The following is a 25,898-nucleotide window of genomic DNA, read 5'->3' on the forward strand; positions in this document are numbered from 1 at the left end:
GAAAGCATTTGCTATAGCCAGAGGATAGAATACATCATAATTTCAATAACAATCATAATCTGCCCTTTAACAAGTTTTACTTAGGATCCATTTTCTTTCTTTCTTTTGTTTTAAAATTTTAATAGCTTTTTATTTATAAGTTATATGCATGGGTGATTTTACAGCAATGACAATTGCCAAACCTTTTGTTCCAATTTTTCCCCTCGTTCCCCCCACCCCCTCCCCCAGATGGCAGGATGACCAATACATGTTAAATATATTAGAGTATAAATTAAATACAAAATAAGTATACATGACCAAACCATTATTTTGCTGTAAAAAAAGAATCGGACTCTGATATATTGTACAATTAGCCTGTGAAGGAAATCAAAAATGCAGGCGGGCAAAAATATAGGGATTGGGAATTCGATGTAATGGTTCTTGGTCATCTCCCAGAGTTCTTTCCCTGGGCGTAGCTGGTTCAGTTCATTACTGCCCCATTGGAACTGATTTGGTTCATCTCATTGTTGAAGAGGTCCAGGTCCATCAGTGTGGTGGTCTCTTTTTTTTAATAATATATGATGGTTCTCTCTGGGAGCAGGTTTCTTGGGAATGTTTTCTAGAGGCAGCCTTAGTTTCAGTTCAGAGTAATAATCACTTCAAATGCAGCCAGGTGTTAAAGTAGTTCTTTATTGTTTCTTTCACAATAGCCCACTTAGCTTTCTTTGGTTCTGAGAGCTTTTGTTGCTAGCTTCAGCCTCTCTCTGAATCTTGGTTCTGCCTGACTGCAGATTAGCTTCTCAATCTCCCGAACTGAACTCTCTGTCACTCTTCCCAAGTGACTTCTGGCTCTAGCTCAACTCCAACTTGTGGCTTCTTCTGAACTGATTCTCTTTGACTGATTGACTGAAGCTCTTTTTATGCTCATTGTAAAAGGCTGACTCCTCCTCCGAGAGTTGGATTGTGGGAGGTGTGAATTCACAAAATTACAAAGTTAACTTTGTGTATCTCCCATACTTGTGAACTCCAATGTGTGAGCTCTAATGTGTAAACTCTTAAAGGTGCAAACCCAAGCACACAAGCATTGCTTCCATCAATTCCACTTAGTACCTTGTTTCAAGTTCTGGCCCATAACATCTCCTTGTAGGATCAGATCAATCATGCTGAACCATGCTAAATTAGATAATTACTGTCTCTATCAATTCTAATGACTTAACACTTTGTAAAGATTCCAACACATCAGAAGTGATCATCATATAGTATTGCTGTTAAAGTATATAATGATCTCCTGGTCCTGCTCATTTCACTTAGCATCAGTTCATCTAAGTCTCTCCAGACCTCTCTGAAATCATCCTGCTGGTCATTTCTTACAGAACAATAATATTCTATAACATTCATATACCACAATTTATTCAACCATTCTCCAACTGATGGGCATCCACTCAGTTTCCAGCTTCTAGCCACTACAAACAGGGCTGCCACAAACATTTTGGCACATACAGGTCCCTTTCCCTTCTTTAGTATCTCCTTGGGGTATAAGCCCAGTAGAAACACTGCTGGATCAAAGGTATGCACAGTTTGATAACTTTTTGAGCATAGTAGGATTCATTTTCTAAGGGTAGAATCAATCAAGTGTGTGGTTTTTTTTTTAATTGTCTACTTTGTGTCAAGATGCCATTTTGGTACTAAAGGAAAAAAAACATTAAAAAATTAAAGATATTAATAATAATTTCTTACATTTGCATAGTGCTTCATGAGGTTGTTTCACAGGATCCATAACGCTAATCCTGTGAGGTAAGTAGGACCAATATCATTATTTTTCAGCTCCAAAATTTTATGTCTCTACGATTTGATGATCCCCATTTTAAAGATGAGGAACTGAGGCTAAGGGGGTGCTACATGGCATAGTGAAGAGTACTGGCCCTGAAGTCAGGAGCCCTGAGTTCAGAGCTGGTCTCAGACACTTAACACTTCCTAGCTGTGTGACCCTGGGCAAGTAGCAACCCAAATTGCCTCAGCAAAACAAAACAAAAAACCAACAACAAGAAAAGGAACTGAGGCTGACAAAGATTTATATAATCATAGATCTTAGATCTGGAATTAGAAAGTACTTCAGAGTAGCCATCCAGTATATACCCTGCCATTCTACAATGAGGAATCTGGGGCCCCAGTAAGTTTTGGGCAAGTCAAAGACCATGTGGAAGGTAAACAGCAGGTGCAGACTCTCAGTCCTTACCCCAACACAGAGTTCTTTCACTTAACCTTTCTTTGCCTGACATCCCTGGTGTCTGAGGTATCTCCAATCTTTGAGGCCTACAGTATACTCACTACCAGAATATGGAAGGCTGTTTTTCCCCTTATAATATAAGCTAAATCTCTCTTTCTTCCCCAAACTAGTTCACTTATACGTTTCTTCACTGGAAATGCTAAAAGTAATGAAATGATAATAACAGAAGGAAGCAGCAGAAATGTAACTTTAATTTGATCACAGTGTTAAGCTTCAGGAACACAAAAGGAGAGTATTTATTAGACTACTTATTCTGATGCAAATTTGTACTCTCTCTCAAATTGGTTTGTGAAATCAAATTCTAAAGGGAAGCTCTGCAACGCTTTTATTCATTTTCTGTTCACCTCAAATGAAATTCACCACAAAAGCTATTCCAATCCCACCACAATCACCCTTCTTAAAAGGTGAACTCCTTCTCCTCTCCTCCCTTGCTGAGATGGAGGAAATCCACTAAGAACTCTCAACTTCCCCCTTTTCTGTCTTAAAAAAAAAAAAAAAAAAAAAAAAAAAAAAAAAAAAACTATCATCAATGGACCCTTTTATTGCCTCCTCTCTGAGGAAGCCTGCCTGTGACAGCTCAGGCTAACCATTTTCCCAATCTTCTCTCGCCTCCTCCAGAACCTTGTTCCACCAATTACAGGGTCATCGATCCAGAATGGGAAAGTCCCTCAGAGGTCATCCAACTGCATCATTTTTGTAGACAATAGAATGAGATTCGGAAACGTTAAGAGTTGTCCAAGGTCACCCTGTCAAAGGCAGTATGGTTCTCAGCCATCACAGCAAGTGCACTTTCCACTATTCCTTCAACCTCTTCTCCCCACAGACTCCCTCTCCATTTACTCATGTGCATGTCAGACCTCTACTGGCTTTCTAAATTTCACTTCATTTCACTTCAATAATAGTCCCCACTGCTATAGGACTTTAAGGTCCATAAAAACATATTTTCATCATGACCCCAGAGGCAGTGGAAAAATATCCCCATTTTATACATAGAGGAATGGCTGAACAAATTATGCCGTATTATTTTAAGGAAGGATGAAGGGGATGGTTTCAAAGAAACCTTGAGTAGACTGATACAGAGTCAAGTGAGTAGAACCAGAATGCTATTATCACAATGATAATAATGTAATAATTAACAACCTTAACAGATTTCAGAACTCTGATCCACAGAATGACCAATTGAATTGCAGAGGACTCATGATGAAATATGCTCCTGAAAGAGTCATTGGATTTACAGTGCAGATTAAGACAGTCACACACATAAATACAATATGTGTGAATATATACATATATATGGATAAACACACACACACACACACACATACATAGATGTATTTATCGGATATGACCAATGCAGAAATTTGTTTTGCCTAACCAAGTATTTGTGACAAGCATTTTGTTTTCCTTTCAATGTTAGAGAAAGATTTTTATTAATTGAAAAAAAATTATGTTTTTAAAACCAAAGGCTAAATCAGACTAGGTGACTTCTGAAATGCTTCCCTACTCTTAAGATCTGTGATGTTATCATTGTGGTGTATTAATGGGAGGAAGAAATAACTAAAGTAAATTAAACTAAACTAACTTTGCAGATGATCTGTAAACCACATCTTTGCTTCCTTCCAGTTATTTAATCATAATCTTTTACTGAGATTGAGAGCAACAGCCAGATTAACTATCTTGGGCTTATTTCTTTTAACCAAAGAAAGTTGGTTTATACTGGAAGAAGTATTGGAAACACAGTCTAGAGCAGAGTGCTTATATCTCAGTTGAATGGCCATGAGCAAGTCCCTTAACATTTCTAAGCTTGATTTTCTACACATGAAAAATGAGTATATTTATGTCATGGGACTGTTAAGTGGAAAATCCCTTATAAATCTTAAAGCTCTATGTAAATTTGGATTATCTTTGTTTTCATTTTCCTCATAGCAGGTACAGATTAGGATAAACAATGATAAATCTGAATATTTTAATTATATGTAATATGTAACTTACATAGTGCATGTGAAAAGCACTTTCAAAACAAAGTTCTATATTTTAGCTATTGATATAAGTGGAGCAATGTAAATTAAAATTAAATAATAGTATATTTAAGAACATTATTTTGTTTGATGAACTTTAACCATGAGGAATGCATCATTGTGGAATTCAGAAAACAAGTCTGAACTCTTAAACTTTTTGTTTGATTTGGCTAGTGGCTGATCATTTGATTCCTATCATGGTATTTATGAGACAACTCTGAATACCCAGTAAGAAACTTTCTGTCATGCAGACTGAGAAAAATAGGGTTGTAATTTGAAAATACTGTAGCCCATAGACAAAGTTGTATTAAAATGGACCAGTAATCCTATTTAAGATCCACCACACCCATGCTGCTAAAATATTAATCATGCTGGAGCCAGAAGAGCTCTAACCTTGTAAACTTTCCAATCTGCCCAAATGACCGAATACAGATAAGATTGAATACAGATTGAAGAAAAAAAGTCTGGCCAAAATGGTGGCTCTTACCTAGTGTCGTGACAAGTAACGCCACTACTTGCTGGTTCGCAGCCAATGCTGCTCCTATAGTGGGGTGAATGGATATATTGGCCAGCACTCGGATCACTTTTATAAGGACATCTTCCACCTCAGAAGGCTGTTTGTGTTTCTTGTTCTTTTCTTCTTCTTCAACCATCCTTTTCATGGAATTCAAATCCATTTCATAGTAAGTACTGAATAGTGATAAGAGGGTTTTGATGCAACCTTTCTCTTTAGCAAACTGTTCCCGGGCTTGATTATTTTTTGCAGTTAGGTTGCCAAGAATGAAAACAATACGAACAACTAAATCCTACAAGAAAACATATACCAATAATTATATAAGTAGACAGAAATTTGGAAATTTTATCAAGAGAAAATTGTAGTATTTCTTTGATTTCTCAATGCAAAACAAACAGATTTAGATTCTTCTTAATAGCTAATCTGTTTCAGATTTACCAGCCAACCATGATTAACTGTTTGGAGTACCCTATGTTATGTCTATATATATTCTCAAAATGATTTAAGATTTAGTATTTCTTATTATTTTAAGGATCAATTAACAGATGAGATTAAAAGCATCTAACCAATTGTGGGGGAAAAAAACTGACTGATGCTATTAAAAAAGATTAATCAAGCTGGAAAGTCACCAACAATTTCCTTTTCTCTCAGAAAACAGCCTGATGAACAGGATTTGGTGATTATCGTCATGTAAATTGATATTTAGTTTCTAAACTCATTTCTAATATATTTCTTTAATATCTCAATTCCTTTTTAAAAATTAATGCCTCTCTTGAAACTTCATGTATCTGAAATGAGGCATTTCCCACACTATTAAGTTAACAGATATGATTAGTGTTCATAAAAATGCATATACTGAATATGAAAATATGATTAAAATAATTGTATGTATATAATATATCAGATTGCTTGTTTTGGAAAAGGAGGGAGAGAAGAAAGGGAAAGAGAAAAAAATTGGAACTCAAAATTTTATAAAAGTAAATGTTGAAAATTATTTTTACAAGTAATTGGTTAAAAAATAAAATGCTATTAAGTGAAAAAAATTCATAGACCAGTCTAAATTATCAATAAGTACATTTATAAAGATTTATAGAGAAAGACACTGGATATGACCACAATGACAGGCTACATGTAAATGGAGTGGTTAAGTCATTTAATAAATATAGTTCTTATTTTCTTGCCAAGGTAACTGAATTTTTTTTTTTAATGCGTGGGCCAGTTTCATGAACTTAGGATCATAAAATCATAAATTACTGTGTCTTAAAGGCCTATGTAAAAGAACATGGATGGGGCAGTTAGGTGGTGCAGTGGATAGAGCAGCAGCCCTGAAGCCAGGAGTTTCTGAGTTCAAATTTGACCTCAGACACTTTACACTTCCTGGCTGTGTGACCCTGGGCAAGTCACTTAGCCCCAATTGCCTCAGGGAAAAAGAAGAACAACAGGGGTGATATTTAGAAGGGGGAGTAATATATGATCATTTGCCTATATTAACATGGATTTGAATATATAATATATGATCACTCACTGTAAATCTAGATGAAAGGGCTTGAACTGGAGAAAATCAGTCATAGATTGGGCAAAATGGGACTGGAAATATGGAAAGAAGCTACTTGGTGTAGAGTTGATCCAAGTGAGTTGCCTTAATGGGGCCCACTAAAGGAAGGGAACTTTGAAGACACCAGATCCATGGGAGTGGCAGAAGAAGGAGAAGGGGAGATAAGATTCTAAGGAGATGGAGGATCCCATTATTTTAAAGAGAGGGAAAATGGGAAACTATAGTAGACAAATTTAACATCAGCTGTTCACTTAAATTCACTTAAATTATTTAAAATTACCTATATGACTATTTCTCTGTTCCAAGTTATCTACAACCTCACAAACTAGTTCACAACTAGTTCAGATGTTGATCCAGATTACCTTTATGTATCTGACAGTTATTAAGTGACAAATTTTAACATTCCCTACATCCATTTGCTTAAGTCCTTCTGTGAGAAGCTGACTGTAGCACTCTAGAACACCAGGGACACTCTCCATGCTTGTTCATTGTCCCCACCATCATGGCAGCACTGGGGAATTCACAAAAATTGCTGGTTTATACCTAATTTACATCCAGAATCCACCCTAGGACTCCACTAAATGTTAAGACCAATGGTGATACAAAAATACCATGGGTTCCTTTAAGGGACTATAGATAACATGGATTTTAGTCAGTGTAGCTCACCTTAGAGCCTTTTTCCAAGTACACTATGCTTGCTGTATATGTGCTGTCAGTAAAGCAGATGATGGCTGAATCTGCTTCACCTCCAACCAGGTGGCATCTACATCTGTTTCCCCTCTTTTGTATCAAGAATGTTCTGATCATAAGATTTAAATGGCTACCCACTGGGTAAATCTTTTTTTTTTAATAATAGCTTTTTATTTTTTAAAATACATGCAAAGATAATTTTCAATATTCACCCCTGCAAAACCTTATGTTCCAAATTTTTCTTTCTCCCTCCCTTCTCCCTTTCCTATATGATAAACATGTGCAATTCTTCTATACATATATCCACATTTATCATGCTGCACAAGAAAATCCGATCAAAAGGGGGAAAAAATGAGAAAGAAAAAAACAAGCAGGCAAACAACAACAATAACAAAGGTAAAAAAAACTATGTTTTGGTCCAAGTTTAGTCCCCACAGACTTCTCTCTGGATGCAGATGGCTTTCTCCATCATAAGTCTATTAGAATTGTCCTGAATCACCCCATTGTTGAAAAGGGCCAAGTCCATCATAATTGATCATCACATAATCTTGTTATTGCTATGTACAATGTTCTCTTGGTTCTACTCACTTCACTCAGCATCAGTTCATGTAAGTCTCTCCAGGTCTCTGAAATCATCCTCATGATCATTTCTTATAGAACAATAATATTCCATAACATTCATATACCATAACCATTCTCCAGTTGATGGGCATCCTCAGTTTCCAGTTTCTGGCCACTACAAAAAGGGCTGCCACAAACATTTTTGCACATGTGGGTCGCTTTCCCTCCTTTAAGATCTCTTTGGGATATAGGCCTACTAGTAGAACTGCTCGGTCAAACAGAGTTTTACAGCCCTTTGGCCATAATTCCAAATTATTCTGCAGAATGCTTGGATCAGTTCATAACTTCATCAACAATGAATGCATTAGTGTCCCACTGGCCAAATCTAACAAAGAGATATAGGATAAATGCAAGTCCCAAAGATCAACAAGTCAGAGCTCATTCTGATTGTGTTCCTCCATAGAAAAGACTTATCTTCGAATTAGAGACATATAAATAAAAAGCCAGCAAATATGTGTGTATACAGGCACATAAATGCATGTATTACACAAGATATGTTTCTATGTACAAGATAGCAATTTATATAAATGCACATAAGACATGCATTTTTAATGTATCATTTTCTCCCATTAAGCATAAGGTTAATTAATGGTAACACAAAACTATCATGGTTTCCTCTAAGAAGTTACTAGTGACATGGATTCTTGTCAGTAGAGTTCATGCTGTGGGATTGTATGCATGTATTTACATACATACACATGTATATACACATTTATAAATATACATTTATATAATCTAAGTTAAAATCAGCTCTGTGAAATGCGACTTGAAATCTTATGTATACATACATTAACACATATATTCATCTATTTATTTACTAATCTATCACACTATTTATTTATGTATTTGATTAATTATTTTAGGCCATATTAAGTTTAGAACTTAGGTATACAAATGATCTATGTGGTCAACACTTGGTTCCACTTCACTGGGACTCTCTTTCAGGTAACCCCAAACACAAGCTGAATGAAATGTGGACCATTAGATAATCTGTCAATTAAAAAATAAAACTAATACTAAATTGTCCAGACTGTTTACAAGGCACATGCTCTTAAAACACCAATATGTTGTTCTCTCAGTAAAGGGAGAGAAATAAGTTTTTAAATGAAATCCCATCTACTCTTCTCCCATAGGGAGTCTCTATCCAAATGTATTAGAAAGCAAAATGATGAACATTTTATGAATAAGATACAGTATACCTATTTCTAGAAAACAAGAATTTTGATTCTAGTGCCTTCTCTGAGAAAAGAAAATTTATTTAAATAACTACCATTTCTATATGATTCAACATTTCAGATGTTAATTATCTTAACATGTCTGACAGCAGTGGACAAAAATCAGTATTACTTAGGCAATCCAATACTCTTAGGCAATCCCCCCTCAACATATTAAGCTAGGTTGGAAAGAATATACTTGCAATTTTAAACAGAATAAAATATTTAGCAAACTGCTATATCCAGAGGACTAAAATGATTGCCCAAGAGGAATCACTGCATTTCCCTAAAGGTCCAATTTATATTCTAAAGACTCTTTTTCTTTTTTCCTCTTTCCATGTTCTTACCCCTTGATGCTTCACCTTATTCTACCTTTTTTCTTACAGTCCAAATTGGTCCCACCTGTGATACCACATCACCAAAACACTCAACTTACTTATTTTCATGCAAGTCCTAAAACCTTCCCAACTGTTAATAAACATTTATTAAGGACCTACCTAGATGCCGGGCATTGTGCTAAGCCCTGAGAACTAGACAGAAAGGTAATGCCCTCAGGAGTTCACAGACTAATGGGGAAGAAAACCTGCAAACACATACAAACAAGCTATGTGTTAGACAAGCTGGAAATGAATACCAGAGGGAAGGAAAACTTCTTGTAGAAGTCATAATCTTGAAGCAAGGCAGGGAAGCCAGAAGGCACAGATAAGGAAGATGGAAGCATGAGAGGCAGCCAGTGAAAATGCCCACTCAGGCAATAGAGACTCTTGGGTGAAGAAGATCAAGGAAGCCATGCCGCTGGAGCCCCCTGAGACAGGAGTTAAAGAAGGAATAAAGACAGGGAAAACCGGGGGATGTGGGTAGGAAAATGGCAGAGCAGGTGATGAGGTGCTGAGGAGACGGAGACACTCCTGAGCAGAGGGCTGCCGTTGTCAGCAAACGTTCAGGAAGACCATGCTGACAAAGAAGGGGCGACTCGAATGGGAAGGTCTGCTATGTGGAGCAGAGCCAGCTCTGCAATCTCCAGCCACCAAGGAAGGTGGTGACAGTGTCAGAGAAGGGCACATCCAGGAGATAGCTTAAGGAAATAAAACTACAGGCCTGGGCAACAGATTGGACAGGGAGTCGGGATGGGAGAGAATGAGAAGTTGAGAACTGATCACTTGATTAATAGGTTCTGAAATCTGGAGGATGACTGGGAAGAGAGTAGCCAAGAGAGGAAGCAGAGTGTAGGAGGGAGGGAAAGAGAAGTTCAATTTTGGACATGGTGAATTTAAGAAGTTTGGGTTAGTTGTTGTGCTTCGTAACTGAACAGACTCCCAAATGACCCCAAAATACAAAAAAAAAAAAAAAAAAAAATGCATGTGCCTCTGGCTGATCAGGCCAAGTTTGGAAGGCTCTACCACAGGTTGGCACAAAGTCCATTTGAACATTTGGAGTGGAGATGGCCATAAATTTACGCATCTTATATTTCTTTTGCATTACTACTGACTGCTGGACGGCCAGCAAGAAAATCCAGCTGAATATATTCAATAGGCAGTTAGAGATGCAAGACTGAAGATCAATAAAAAAAGGTTAGGGCTGGCTAAGGAGATCTGAGAATCATGGGCATAAAGATGACAATTAAATCATGGAGTTGATGAGATCAAAATTCAGGTAATTTCATTATATTTCATACCATGATTGGTTAAATGAGAGGAGCCTACATAGTTCTTTTCTTTTTCTACAAAAAGAACTTTGAACACAGCATTTAAACACTCAGGGCCTTCAAATGGTAAAGTAAATAAATAAGAAGGTCTCTAGGGAGGGACAGTATATTAACTCCACAGCTCTGACATTTTATGATGCTATAGTTATTTGATGATTTCAGCTTCCTCTTGTGTCTAAGCCTGGCCCAGATCACCAGACAAAGTACAAAGGGAAAGACAAGCTTAAGTGTACTAGGAGCTCAAACTGTTCAAGGGCCAACTTCAGATAAAAACAGCTCTGTGCTGATCAAAGCCATACTACAGCTAGGTAACAGACAGTTGCTTGGGGCATAATAAGAGACATTTAAAAAATGTTATTTTCTAAAAAAGTATATATTTTTAATGTTATAAAATTCTGTTTTCCAGAAAAAAATTAGAGGTTTATAGGTTCAGAGAGGGAAGGAACTTCAGAGACCATCAATGTTGTCTTTTCCCATGTTGGGATCACATCACTCCCTTAACCAAATGTGTTTGCCAATTCCTAACTGCCTACTAAACACCATCCAAGAGACTTGCAATATAGTTCTTTGATGATTTCAGCTTCACATTCAAGGGACTCACAATCTCATTAAATTCTATTTTTTCAAAACCTTATTTCACAGTTATGACCAGTGTCATCCTCCTGAGTATATCTCAGACATCTCACCTTCAGGTCTTTACTCACATCTTTTTCTACCCCAGCAACATCCCAGAAACTTTCTTTGATTGCCCCAGAGAAAGTGATCCCTTCCCCATTTGAACTGTGTTATTTAAGAACTTATCACATTTGAATATGCATTAATCATTTATGTACATGTTTTATCTCATAAAAGATTGCAATTTTCCTGGAGGACAGGGACTCACTAGGTTATAACCCCTAAATATTCCCCAGCTCTTAATGTCTCTTCAGAACTCCACCTCAGACCTCACCATCACCCTAAAATCTTAATCCTGAATTCTTAAATTTCTTTCTTTGATAATAATCTCTAATCTTTCCATCTTTTTCTTTTACACTGCAATGTCTTATTGAATGTTTATTAAATGGATGAATGAATTCAACAGAATTTTACAAAATCCCATTCAGATTTTATCTTCCTCTAAGCAAGAACCCTAACAAAGGCAAGAATGACTTTTTCACCAATGCTATCAATGCCACATCCAAAACAATTAAAGTTATTTCTTTTATCCTTTATGAAAAACAATCCCCTAGTTGGATTACAAATTCTATAACTTTTCTTTAAATTTAAAAAAAATTACTTGCGAAAGTCATTGCACAAATTTCACAAGGATCTTAAAATTAAATTAAATCTAGAATGAACATTGAAACAACAAAATGCTCATGAATCCAGGAGAAGAGGGGTAAAAAGCAGACAGTCTAGTCTAACCAGTTTATATTGACTTTGCAATTTGGGTTAAAACATATCAGCCTAGCAACAGCCATAGCCAATCAGAGTTTAAACAAACAGTTACACTTATATTTTAAGAAGTCTGACCTCAACTGTGTATTCCAGTTACAGTCTATCAGATATTCTCTTTAGTTAAGCATATGCTGTGTTGTTAATGAGCAAACACGTTACTCAATATGACCAGGCACTAACAGGCTTTAAAAAATATTATTGAAGTGGTAGAAAACAACTGATGACTCATTATATGACCTTGGCTATGTAATTTAAGGCTCAGGTCCCCTGAGCCTTCACATGTAAAGTGAAAGAGATTGGGCAAAATCATCTCCATGAGTCCTTCCAGCTCTAAGATATTCAGAATGACCCCCAGGGCTCTTCTTAAGAGAAAGCTGACAATTTTCATCATTGCGTTTTTCACTCCCCAAACGGTGTGTGGTTCTTGGAGCTTGAAACAAAAACAATTCTTTTCGCTGATAGTCAAGAAGGCCTACATCCACACTGGGGCACTGGGATTGCCCAGGAGGGACATTCCTTCCAGAATGTCTAGATTTCCCTCAATTTCCTCTTATGTAAAATGAGCTGGGGAAGAACATGGCAAACCACCTCAGCATCTTTGCCAAGAAAATGCCAAATGGGCATGAAGAGTTGGACAAAATTGAAATGAATGAACAACATATAGGCGCTAATGGATCTGGAGGAAAAAAAGTTCAGAAATAAAACATATTTTCTAAAGTGTAGACTGGAAATTCTTAAATAGTTGGGGGTTTTGTCTCTACATTCTGTTTATGAGTGACTATTCCAATTCAACATAAGGGACTCTTCCTTTGGCTTCATCCTGCCCACCTAAAATGATCCCTGCAGACCCTTGTTCCTAGCCTCTGGGCCATTCTCCTTCCTTTCTCAAGTTCAGCACCTGGCTAATAATTGTTGCTTTCCTTTCTCACCTATATCCTTCACCTGAGGGATTTCAACATCGACACTGATATTCTCTTGGAAATAGTCTCCCAGTTTATGGGTCATTTTAATTGTCATGACCCACATTTCTACTGACCTTTGTTCCATTCCAAAGGAATGGGTTACACCCTAGAACTCACCCCATCACTGGAAACTCAATAACTTGAGCTCTTAAATTCCATTCTCTGATCACAAACTCCTATCCTCTTCTCTTTTAACTCATTTCTCCTAAACCTGCTTACCATGATCTTCAGTCTCTCCATCTCTTCCTATTCTTTCAATCTGCTGCCTTTGTCCCAACCTTATTTTTCTCCCTTGACAGTATTGATTCTAAAATGAATCAGTTCAACTATTCATTGTTATTCTTTGCTTCCTGTCTTGGGGCTGTCAACAAAACCTAGCAATCTGCAAGAGTGAATCACTCCCAAAATCTACCTTCTCCACTTTTACTGCCAAACTAGTGAGTCGGCCCTGCTGGAAAAAGTCATGAAACTGTGGCCAACTGGGCTATTATTACACCCTTGTGCTACTTAATCTTGACTGGGCTCTCACTAATGTACAGCAATCTTCTTCACTTGTTAATTGTCATATTTTCAAGCCACTGTCAATCCCTCCATAACTGATTTTTTTTCCCCAAAAAATGGCTTTGCTTTTTACCTTTTAGATTTCTCCAGACATTCTCTAGCTTATCTTCAATCTTGCTTGGTCTGCAAGCTTCTCCCCTGCTCCCTATAAACATGCCCATCTCTCTCCCATCCTCAATAAAACCCTCATTTGATCTATTCATCTCTCTAGCTATTTTTCCAATTTTCTTCCTCCCATTTCATGGCTAAACTCCTTGAGAAAGGTCACTTCAATCAGAGTGTCCACTTCTCTTCTTCCCACCCTCTTCTTAATTTTCTGTAGTCTGATTTTTGATCAAATCATTCATTTGAAATCGCTCTCTCCAAAAATACCAGTGATTTCTCAATGGCCTCTTCTCAATCCTCATCATCCTTCTTGAACTCTCTCCAGTCTTTGACATTATACAACACATTCTCTTTTCTCTGAATTTTCATGACATCTCTGAGCTGGTTCTTGTTTCTATCTGACCAGCACTTAGCATAATGCCTGCTACAAAATAGATTTATACTAAATCCCAGCTAACTTGACTGCCTTTTTTTAGGGGAAATGGGGGCAGATCTAACCTTGGATATCTTTCAGATCCCTGTCTTGGGCTCTCTTCTCTTTTCCCTCTCTATGTGACAATTCTCATAAGCTTCCATGGATTCAATTATCATCTCTATGCCAATGATTCTCAAATCTACTCACCCAGCCTTACCTTCACTACTGACAAATAGCTTATGTGTTTACCACAATAGTATTCCAAAAGAGTTATATACTAAAACTTTTTCATCCATTCCCCTATTTTCCTGTTGAGTTAAATGTATTTCTGTACCTCTGTGTGTGTGTGTGTGTGTGTGTGTGTGTGTGTGTGTGTGTGTTTGTGTGTATTCTTCCTTCTTTTGACCAGTTCAGATTAAAATCAGGTTTAAATGTTAATTGCTTCCCTCTACTCATTCCTCTTTGTTTGGATAGAGGTCTACTTGACCACTTTCATTTCAAGGTTTAGGAAAAACCTATCCTTCTTTTCCCCAACCTTACCCACCAATATATTCCTTTCCCTCTCTATTTCCATTCTTTTCTTAAAATTATCAAGACTTAATAGAACCACTGCTTAAACTTGTCTAATTGAACTCCCTTTGGGAATCCTGATGATAATAGGAATGAGGATACATGCATCATATCTTCCCATCTGTATGTAAGCAATTAATCTGTTTAATCCTTTATCATTGTTCCTTCCCATTTACCTTTTAGGTTTCTTTTCATGTCTGTGTTTGAACTTGAAAAATTTTCTGCAAATCTTGCCTTTTTAACAGGGTTAGTTGGAAGTCCTCTATTTCATTAAAAATCCATTTCCTCCTAGTAGCAATCTCCTCAGTTTGCTGGATAAGTTATTCAGGCAATAAGTCTTTATCCTTTGCTGTCTATAATATTATATTCTAAGCTCTTTGCTTCTATAAAGTGGTGGCTGCTAAATTATGTGTGATTCTGACTGTGGCTCTTTGGTACTTGAATTCTTTCTTATTTTAAGATCAAACACAAATGCTTCTATTTTGTATTTAAAGCCCACATTTATAGCATTATTATGCACTTACCTTATTTCTTATCCTCTGTGGTTTACTTACACCATCCTTCTTCATGTTTCTCACACATAATGCTTTTATGCCCAATCTCCATGCACAGATTATCCTTTCTTGCTTAAAACAGGGTGTCTTTTTAAAATCATGATCAATAATTCTTAAATTTTTTTTCTTCTCAATCTATTTTCCAGGGCAGTTGTTTTTGCTACAAGATACCTTATATTCTCTATTTTTTTTTTCAGCCTTTTGACTTTAAAATTTCTTGTTGCTTTATGGAGTCATTGGCTTTAATTTGGTCCATTCTAAGTTTCAGGGAATTTGTTGTTTGGGTAAGGTTTTATATGTCTTTTTTCCAAGTTGTTAATTCCCTTTCTAATTCTTTCATAGTTCTCATTTCTTTTACATTTTCCCCCTTCAAGTAGTCTAATTCTATTTGTAAAAACATTTTAAACTCTTTTTTTTTTTTGGAACTCTTGTTTCATCCCTTCCAGGAACTCCAACAGAGTTTGTATCCAATCTGTGTACTCTAAGGCACTGCTTATAGATATTTTTTTTCTTTCTTTCTTTCTTTTTTTTTTTTTTGGCAAGGCAATTGGGCTAAATAACATGCCCAGGTCATACAGCTAGTAAGTGTAAGTGAGTAAGACCAAATTTGAACTAAGGTTCTCTTGACTCCAGGGCCAGTACTCTATCCATTGTTCCATTTAGCTGCCCCTGATTATATATATTTTGGAGTCATACTCTTCATTCATGTCTGTATCTTGAGCCTCTTGCTCTACAATAGCTCGTTATGGTGGGGTTCTTTTTCTTCTTTGTTTGAGTCTTGAGGTTAAGTGTTGGTTCATAGTAGCAGAACTGACAGATCCTTTTGGTCTGAGATTCCTGCCTTACTTATTCTTCTGCAGGCTGAGCTATATGCTCACAGCAATAACTCACTCTGATTCTGGGGTTTGAGCCACATTGCTGCTACTTCTGAACGTCCTTCTTTTTCAGTATGCTACCTAGGATTTTCTTGTCTGGGAATATCTCTTCCCTGTACTTCTCACTCTGTCCTGAAACACACCCCAGAACTGGGTAGTAGGAGACAAAGTTATCAGTTAATTTGTTTCCTTAGCAGGGCTCTGATTCGGATCTGGGGGTATTCCAGACTGGGACTTCCTCTAGCCCTTTCCCTAGGCACTGTTGTGCTCCATGAACTGTGTGTTTCTGACCCATCAATAGTGCCCAAAGGCCTCTCCTAGTTGGCTCTCTGCACCAATCTGGGTTAAAGGGCTCATGCTCCCCCAACTCCCCTGAATTTTGCCATCCAGGTGCACATTCTTCTAGATCCATTCTGATGAATTTGTGAAAGGTAACTCATCACATGACTGACCACCTACCACTCTGTTATCTGACATCCCCTCATTCTTTTCTCCATTTACTGAGCAAAAGACAAACCTTTCTCTTTTAATGGCTTTTGCATCTCCTTATGTCCTTGATTCCACATAATACCAAAATTTCCTTCTCCTGGGAATTTCACAAATCATTTTCATTCTGTCCTTTTATCTGTCTTTTAGACAGATACACATACATATAATCAATATATTTTCCTGTCTACCTATTAAGTTCTTCCATGAAAAAGTATATACAGATTTCTTAAAATAACTCTAATTCACTTATTCTCCTATATCCTTCCTCCCTTTCACTACAAAATTCCTAGATTATACTCTGGTAATTTTCTTATCACCTATTCATTCTTCAACCTTTTCTAATCCAAATTCTTACTCCCACCATTTCACAGAAACCTATTTCTTCCAGGTTACTGGATATTTCTTAATGGCTAAATCCAATGTTCTCTTCTTAATTCTCAGACTCTGACCTACATTCAGCAACTGAAATTGTTGGCCAACCCTACTTCCCAGATCCTCTCCCTTGGTTCTCCTCCTACACTCTTGGCTAAGCTTATATCACCTCCTACTTATCCATTTTGTCTCTTTTGCTAAATCATCAGGTATCTCTCACCTCCAAAACGTAAGTATTTGTTCAAGGCTTTGCCGTGGACCTTCTTTTCTGTTCTAGGTTCTTTCGTGTGGTGATGTCATTCATGTCATCCATTCCCATGGATTTAATTATCATCTCTCTGCAAATAACTTTCAAATCTAAATTTTTAAATCTAATGTTTTACTTGAACTACAGGCTCATAATCATTCGCTGTTTGCTAGACACTTTCATATTGCTGTCCTTTCAGCTTCTCAAACTCTACATGTCCAAAATGGAACTCCTTATCTGACCCTCTAAACATGCCCTTATAACAAATGTTTCTATTTCAGATGCCCTAGGCTACTGGACAAATCTGTCTTCAAATCCTGTTTCAAATATTCATTGGCTGTGTAACCTAAGAAAAGTACTTCTGAGAACTGTTCCCTGTCTCTAAAATTGTAATAATTATAACTATACTTCCTGCACCTTACAGATTTTCATGAGGAAAACATTTTGTAACTTTAAAAGAATTATATAAATTAAGATGTTGTTATTATTATTATCATAATTATTATTGTAATAATTAATTATGAGAAGAATATGATCCCTTCTGCCTAAATAGTCAAGGGAAGTAGATTGTGTTTGGTCCTCAGCAGAAAAGTAGAATATGTTTGAAAATACTTTTCAAGGGTAAGGACTAAAATGACAATTTACAATGTTTAAAAGACAGACATCCCCTTTTCCCTCCAGTTAATCAGAAAATTCAATTTCTCAAAAAACTTAGGAAATATATTATATATTCTTAAGTTGTGAAATGAGAATTAAAACTTGATTTGTAGTCCCTTATCCTGCTCATTTGTCACCTGATTTCAAACTATAAAAATATCTGAACTACAAATGTCCTCAGTCAGTTGTTGCTGTTCAGTTATTTTTCAGTCCTGTCAACGCTCAGTGATCCTATTTGGGGCTTTCTTGGCAAAAATAGTGAAATGGTTTTCCATTTCCTTCTCCAGCTCATTTGATAGATGAGGAAACTGAGGCAGAGTTAAGTGACTTGCCCAGGGTCATGTAACTAGGAAGTGTCTGAAGCTAGATTTGAACATAGAAAGATGAGTTTTCCTGACTTCAGACCTGGCATTCTATCCACTGTGTCACTTATAGCAATGTTCATAAACAGAGGCATAAAATTTAACCAATATAGAAAAAAATGTGTTCCCTTATAAAATAGCTGAATTAATCTTTTTTTTATGGATAATGGGTCAATAAGAAAACAGTTATTTAATTATGCCAACAAGAAATATGGGAGATGCCTCATCCTTCTCTCACCAGTGTGGCTCCCAGGACTTCCCTGACCCCTGCCTTAACCTTCAGGTCAAACTAAAGACTGTGCATCTCCTCTGTCACTTTTAGGTATTCCTCTCACACCACTTCACATCCTTCTCAAGGACTAATCATCAATTTACCTTCACTCTGCTATTATGAGGGACATGACAGTCTACTGCTCTATGATTCCTATTCAGAATCCCTGTGATTAGAGTAATAGACATCCTAGTCAAAAAAACATTAGACACCAAAGAATGCCAGAGCATAAGTAATAATGTTAAATACAAAAAACATCAGGAGTTGAAGTCCTTTCTGATTTGAGTAAACAATGTTTTTGTATTTAACATCACTGCCACACCTTTTGGCTAAATAAAGGCAGTGGAGAGGGGAGGCAGTTTTACAAGGTCAAATCAGTTATTACTTTCAAAAAGCCAGAAGTAATGCTGGAAGATGGGAGGATGGGGAAGGGGATGAAGGAGTCAAGAACTGCAGCATGTTCTGAAAAAAGAGTAAAATTGAAACAAAGAACACCAAGGCAAGGACCCTAATGAGAAAGCAAAGAATTTAACCAGATGGGAATACCTACCAACCTGAGTATCTTTAAAGGGGTCCCACCAACAATTAGTTAAATAGCCCTTTAAAGCTGGGCATGAGAACACAGGCCCACAGTTTGAGTAGTTCTAAAACGAAAACAAATTAATGGAAACTAAAGATAGAATTTTAAAATAAGCTAAATAAACTATCACCTGTCATACCGAGCTGTTAATTAAGACTCAAAAATAAAGTACATCTTATGATATTCTAATTCTCTGCAGGGAGAACAGGAAGAATTCTCCAGTAGTACTGTGGATTTAAGGACAGAATAACAGAATCTCCAGATTGCCAGGGTTTTAGAGGAGTAACCTAGTACAAATCACATTTGTACATGAATCTCCTCTATAATATCCCTGACAAGTAGTCCTTCACCCTGTCTAAGACATCCAGCGAGGAGGTACCTACTATTATCAGCAGCAGCCCATTTTCTCTCTTTATATGTTAGAAAGTTTCTCCTGATATTATGTGTAAATATATCTCTCTGTAGTTTTCATCCCCAGCTCCTTTTTCCAAAAGAAAATGATTCCTTATATGGGATCAAGTAGAACAAATCTGATTACTCTCTGTGACATCTCTTCAGATGTTTCTTCCAAATCTTACTTTTTTGGACTCGATACCTCCAATACATACAGCCAGTTCCCTTACACATAATCTCAAACCCCTTACTATGACCATAACTCTGGTGTGGTCATTTTCCATCTGGTCAGCATCCTTCCTAAAATGTGGCTCTGAGAACCAAATATTTAAGATGCGGTCTAAGCAAGCCAAGCTAAACCAGCATTTATTAAGCACTTAATACGTGCCAGGCTCAATGCCAAAGTAGAAGAGATTATAAGGGAAAAACAAATCTTCAAAGGCAATCCAGAGACTATAGCCTCCTAAGATTTAAACCGTACAAAATGCACATTAATGATTTCGACAACTGACTTTATATAGGATTTTTTTTATGCTTTACAAAGCCCTTTATACAGTCTACTTGACTATATAACCCTTACAAAGGATCTGCCTTCATTACAGTACTAAAAGAGCCAGACATCCAAATACATCTAAAGTATGATTTGATTTACAAATAAAATAAAACACTCAGTTTTTCAGACCCATTATAGAAATTATTCGCCTCAAAAAAGCCCAAAAAAACTATTCCTCCTCCCTATAATCTCATTCCTCTCTGTCTGTCCTCTGCAAACCTGCATTTTACAGATTTCCCAAATACCCATTTTACAGATTAGAAAACTAAGGCACTTGGAAGTGATTAGCCCAAGGTAAAAAAGTGGCAGAACTGGAAGGGAAGCCTAGATCTTCTAATTTCACATTTAAAATATGAAGATGATCTAGAGAGCATAAAATACTTTCAGAAAATCAGATAAGGTACAAATAAGCAACTTCACATTTTAGCTTGTGACCTTTAAAAAAAATGACAAGTTTTAAAAAGATTCATTTAACCCATTTCACTTAAATCCATTTTACAGTAAACAATCACAAAATGAGGAAAATAATTCCAGAAATGAACTAAGTTTACAGGTGCAACATATGATATGCTAAGTGCAGAAATGCTGATGTCAGAGCCAATTGCCAAGAGTCAAAAATTAACAGCTTTGATTCTGCTCATTTCAGCAGTTATTAAGCCTGTCTGTCAGCACATTTGTGTCTGTACCAAATGCATATTTAGATCATAAAAATCAAACAATACATTCATGTTTATAAATTAAAGGGATCTTTTCTACCTCATTGCATTTAATTCTTTGATTATGAAACCTTTGACCAAATACCACAGTTTAGCTCTGAAATAATTGCTTATAATGAAGCTGAATGCAATAATGAGCTTAGTCTTTTCTAACAATTTTCCATAGATTCCAGTTCTTAGATGTGGCCTGGATTTTGGTCAAAGTGAAGTAAGAGAAATTAACCATAGAAAAGCCTCACGTTTGCTGATGTGAAACTCTTTTCTGAGGAATTGGAGAAAGATCTGAAGTGGATTCCCATCATCTAAGCTTGTGCATTACATTTCTTGTACAGATCTAATTCAATTCCAATTTGTTAAGGACCTACATGCCTTTAAGGCTCTGTGTTAGACTGGCGATAGCAAAAGGGTTTTAAAAAAGCACAGTCCCCATTGCCTTATGGAGTATATGGTCTATAGAAGGGAATGGAAATAGACAAAACCATTTATACAAAAAGTAATGATGTAATTTAGAATGTGATAAGTATATTGGAGAGGACGCAGAGAGGGAAAGGAGAGACTGGGAGATAGAATATCATTTTTTGCTGAGGGAAAACATGAAAAATTGCTTAGTTTTTTTGTTTTACTTGTAAAAATCACACTTTAAATATACTTAAAGGCATGGTTAAATTTAAAGGAAACTAAAGGAGCACCATAAGGAAGGCAACTCAATAGGCCTTTATCCCAAGATACCTACAAGGAGAACATTTCTTCCCTGACATTTTCATGAACCCTATTCCTTCTAATTCTCTTCTATCCAGACCAATGATCTGTGAATTGTTATATTATTAGAAGAAATGAACTATATCAGCAATGATATTCTTGTGATAAAAAAAATTATTAATCAAAAGAAAATTGCAGCTAAATGGAAGGATGGCTCAAAGATTCTTCTTGAACGAACGAAAAGGAGTTATTAGAATTGGTTTCCTATGTCCAAAAGAAACAGCAAATTTAATTTCCTGGAACATCTTATATTACAACGATGGTGATAAACAGGAAAAAAAATACAAGCATAACTAAAGTATAAGCTCCAACATATATTGTAGAGAATGAAGAGCTATTGAAGCCTAAAACTGTAAGTAGAAGACAGATACTACATTTAATTACCACTAAAACCTTCAAAAGCTTAACTAATATAAAATAGTACCCATAAGGAACCAGAGGCCAAAGGAACACAGAAAGTATTTGGGACAAAACAACAACAACAACAACAACAATATCAATCTCCTTGCCTAGTAGACACAGATGGCAGCCTAGGGGCAAGATTGGAATATCAACTATTTACAAAATAATATTGTGGAGAAAGATATAAAATCATGAACAGTTTCACCTTTTAGAACAATTTACTTTTTTTAAAAAAGCATGAAAACCCAAACAAGTATCTGAAAAGCTTAGGCATGAGACCTAAATAAGTCGCATCACCCAGAGAGCATTCACAGATGAAACTGGCAGGACAACAAAAAATAAATTAACCTGTCATCACTTCTATACTGATCTATTCTCAGCTACAGCATCATTACTGCTACATTTGGACCTGAAAATTTCACTGTCTTAAGTACTCTAGAAAGAAGTAAAAATGGCACAGTTTGGGAGAGTAGCATGACCAAATCAATGCTATAGCAAGGAAATCGGTGCTAGAGTGTAAGATATTTCAGGAAGATGATGAAATCAGAAGAATGAAAAACTCAGACAATACTTAGAAAAGCAGCCCTTTGGAGTATTTTTTAAAACCACTGATCCCTAAGCCTATGCCTACTTTCTAAATCTTTATAAAATTTTTATGAGAATGATCTCCTTGTGCATTCTAAGTATCACTGCTGGAAAGATGAGGAGAAAATCAGCAATCTTTTACAAATGCTTCTCTATAGCTGACCACATATAATCACACAATTGACTAAGATGGACAGAGAAAACAGAATCTCAACTGCACTTGATAATAATCACAAAAAATACTTTTGATTCAAGTGAAATAAAACAAATATTTAAAGGCTCTCCTCCAAAAAAGGAGTCTCTTCATCCATGTTAAAGTTTATGCAATATTCCTTAATACAAAAAAGTATATATTTATGTATCAGAGATAACTATGTTAATGACTATGACTAACACCAAAAAAAGCATAAATTGGAGATTTCACCAGAGGTACTTGCCATAGTCACAGGGGACTGTTTACCAAGAATTTATTATAAACAGAGATTCATTACAGATGGTGAGACCCTCTGGATGTTCCTATCTTTAGGTGATAGCATACTTACATTGGCTTTCTGTTGGTTCAAGGATAACATATAAACTCCTCTGGTCAGCTTTTTAAAGCCTTTTTACAACTGGGCCCAACCTATCTCTCCAGTCCAATACATATGACCCTCCTCTTCACATTTTGTGATTTAAGCAAATTGTCCTTCCCTTTGTTTCTCCCTTACACATAGCATGCCATTTTCACATAACTAGGCTCTACTGGCTATGCACTGAGTCACTACACTCTCTCCTCATTTCTGCTTATTAGAATCTTTTTCTTCCAAGATGCAACTCAAGCACCACTTTCTATGTGAAGCTCTTTCTAGTGCCCTTAGTTCCACACTATCTTATTTTATCTATATATTTATTCTATTTTATTCTTATTCTATTTATTTATTCTCTTTATTTTAGTTTAACTATGTATTTACATATATTCTTATCTCCCTTATTAAAAAGTGAATTTCAAGGGGAGGGATTGTTTCATTCTTTATTATTTGTCTTGCCAGGATCTAGCATAGTGCTTGACATATAGTAGGCACTTAATAATTGATTAATTCTCAGAACAAGTCCTTTTTCAATGAGAAGTATCTAGATAGAGGATGGATTGGGTTTGGAGAGATTTGAGACAGAGAAAAATTAAGGATTATTTAAACAGCCCTAGTGAGAGGTGGCTAGGGGCTAAAGCAGGATAGTGGCTGTTTGACTAGAGAGGAGGGGAAGTATTTTAGAGATGTTATGGAGACATGTTAGAAACAATGAAATCTGACAACTGATTGGATATGTGGGGGGCAAGTGAGAGGTTAGAGTCAAAAATGATTGTGGTAACCAAAAAGAATGGTGGAGCTTAGCATAAATAAGGAAGCTTAAGGGGGAGGGCTGGTTGGAGGAGAGATAATAAGTAGTTTTTTTCTGAGACATATTGACTTTTAATTTGAAAACTCAACAGGAATCAGTGATATAGGACTGGAACAAGAGAGAGAATAGGGCTAGATCTGGGACTCATTGCACAGAGGTGATAATTAAAGCCATGAGATCTGATGAAGTCACCAAGTGAGAGAGTGTATAGAGAGGAGAGTGTTTATGTTTGGGACAGGCAATGTAGATGGACCATGTGTTGGACCCAGAACTAAGCAGGAGGAAGAGGGGAGGACAGGATTACATCTGTGAAACTGTGCAGCACTTTTAATGATCTCAAGCTATTCCCTGGAGCAATGACCCATCTTCTCAATATAAACAGTCTTCCAAAATGTTATGTGTGTGCATACTTGGAACAACCCAATCTCTGAGAAATAAGTTAGAGGTGACCCAGAGGGTAGTAGGGAGACACATGCTGGGTCACGCAGAACATTTCTAACAATGGTCAGTAAGTGACAAAAAGAAGTGGACTCTTCATGTGGCGAGGGCATGCAATAACAGGTTGAAGGTCTGAGTAGCCTCATACTTATAGGATGTAAAAAAGAAAACCTAGACAAAGGCCTTCAGGATGTTGGGGGTAAGGTCTTCTGTGAGGGCTTTATGGGGAATAAGAATTGCACAGACTGAGAAAGTATAAAGCAGTGACTGTTTTCATCAATGCAGGAATACCCTCCCCCCCTTTGATGAGAACACAGATCAAAAACTAAAAGCTTGCATTTTTATGTACTAGATTTTCTTAAAGCAAATTATACCTGTGAAGAAGCCTTTCTCATAATGGTTTCAGTAATAAAAACATATCTAAAAGAGGGAGAAAAAAAGAACATAGGAGACCACATGAGCTTGGCTAGTTAATTCATATTAAACATGCTGCACAAAACATAGGAAACCCAGAGCTGAAGCTTTCTAACCCAAAGGACCCTGGGACTATTAGTACTACAAATACAGATCAGGAAATCACCTTGGATTCAAGTCAAATGATTTTTGTTTTGTTTTAAATCAGTCTCCAGAGTATCAGTAATCAAATGTGGAGCAGCTATCAAATTCACACTAGCTATAGGAAGGCCTGCTATGATACTCTAGCAGAAGGGTTTGGTGATGGTCTAACATAATTCCTTTATATTTTTCCTGGGAAGGAAGTCCATGATTGGTTATTAGGGATAAGTCCTTTTGGGAAACAGTATATACCACAGAGATCTCTGACTGCAGGATTTGTTTGTCAAAATTACATGTGAAGGTTTTTCCCCAAACACCTGGAATTTCTTGATAGTTTGGTTCATATATGTGTCAAGAGTTTTCAGCCACTCTAGGATAGAGAAAGACTGACCCTGTGTGGCTGACTTGATTAGTCACTTGCAAAATCCCTTGAGATTTTCCCAGAAAAATCTAATATTATGGCAAGAGAAAAATCACTTCTAATCATCCAGTCAATAGGCTCTTATTAAATACCTACTATGCACCAGGTACTGTGTGAACACCAAGAAGGTAAAAGATGGTCCTTGCCATCACAGAGCTCACAAAATAATAAGGGAGAAAAAAATAACTATAATAATTATATATATATAAAACTATATACTATCTACATACAGAATAAATAGGAAATACTTAATAGAGGGAAAGCACTAAAATTAAGAGATGGATCATGTGTCCATATATATATTATATCTATATCTAGATACATAATTATATACTACCTACACACAGGATAAATAGGAACTAATTAATAGAGGGAAAGCACTAAATTTAAGAGAGATTGGGGAAGTTTTCTTGTAGAAGACGGAATTTTAGTTAAGACTTAAAGGAAGCCCAGAGGCAGAAATCAGGAAGGAGAGCATTCCAGGAATGGGAGATAGTCGGCGAAAACAACCAGAGCAGAGATGAAGTATCTTTGTCATGGGATAGTTGTGAGGGCAGTATCCCTGAGTCTAAAGTACTCTTGGAAGAGCAAAACTATTCTCTCCAAAGTTACCAGTCATCTCTTGATTGCCAAATCCAAAGATCTTTTATCAGTCTTCA

At 36.5% G+C, this 25,898-nt stretch overlaps 1 protein-coding gene across 4 annotated transcripts in view; it reads right to left on the minus strand.

The window, feature by feature from the left end:
- ARMC2 (armadillo repeat containing 2) overlaps positions 1-25,898 on the minus strand; it is a 166,903-nt gene that overhangs the window by 19,303 nt on the left and 121,702 nt on the right. For all 4 annotated transcript variants that reach the window (XM_031964439.1, XM_031964442.1, XM_031964440.1 and 1 more), the window contains one exon: positions 4,772-5,090. In XM_031964439.1, coding sequence (XP_031820299.1) covers positions 4,772-5,090 — 319 coding nt within the window. The remainder of the gene's footprint in view (positions 1-4,771; positions 5,091-25,898) is intronic.

The sequence above is a fragment of the Sarcophilus harrisii genome, chromosome 4 (genome assembly GCF_902635505.1).
Source record: "Sarcophilus harrisii chromosome 4, mSarHar1.11, whole genome shotgun sequence".
NCBI lineage: Eukaryota > Metazoa > Chordata > Mammalia > Dasyuromorphia > Dasyuridae > Sarcophilus > Sarcophilus harrisii.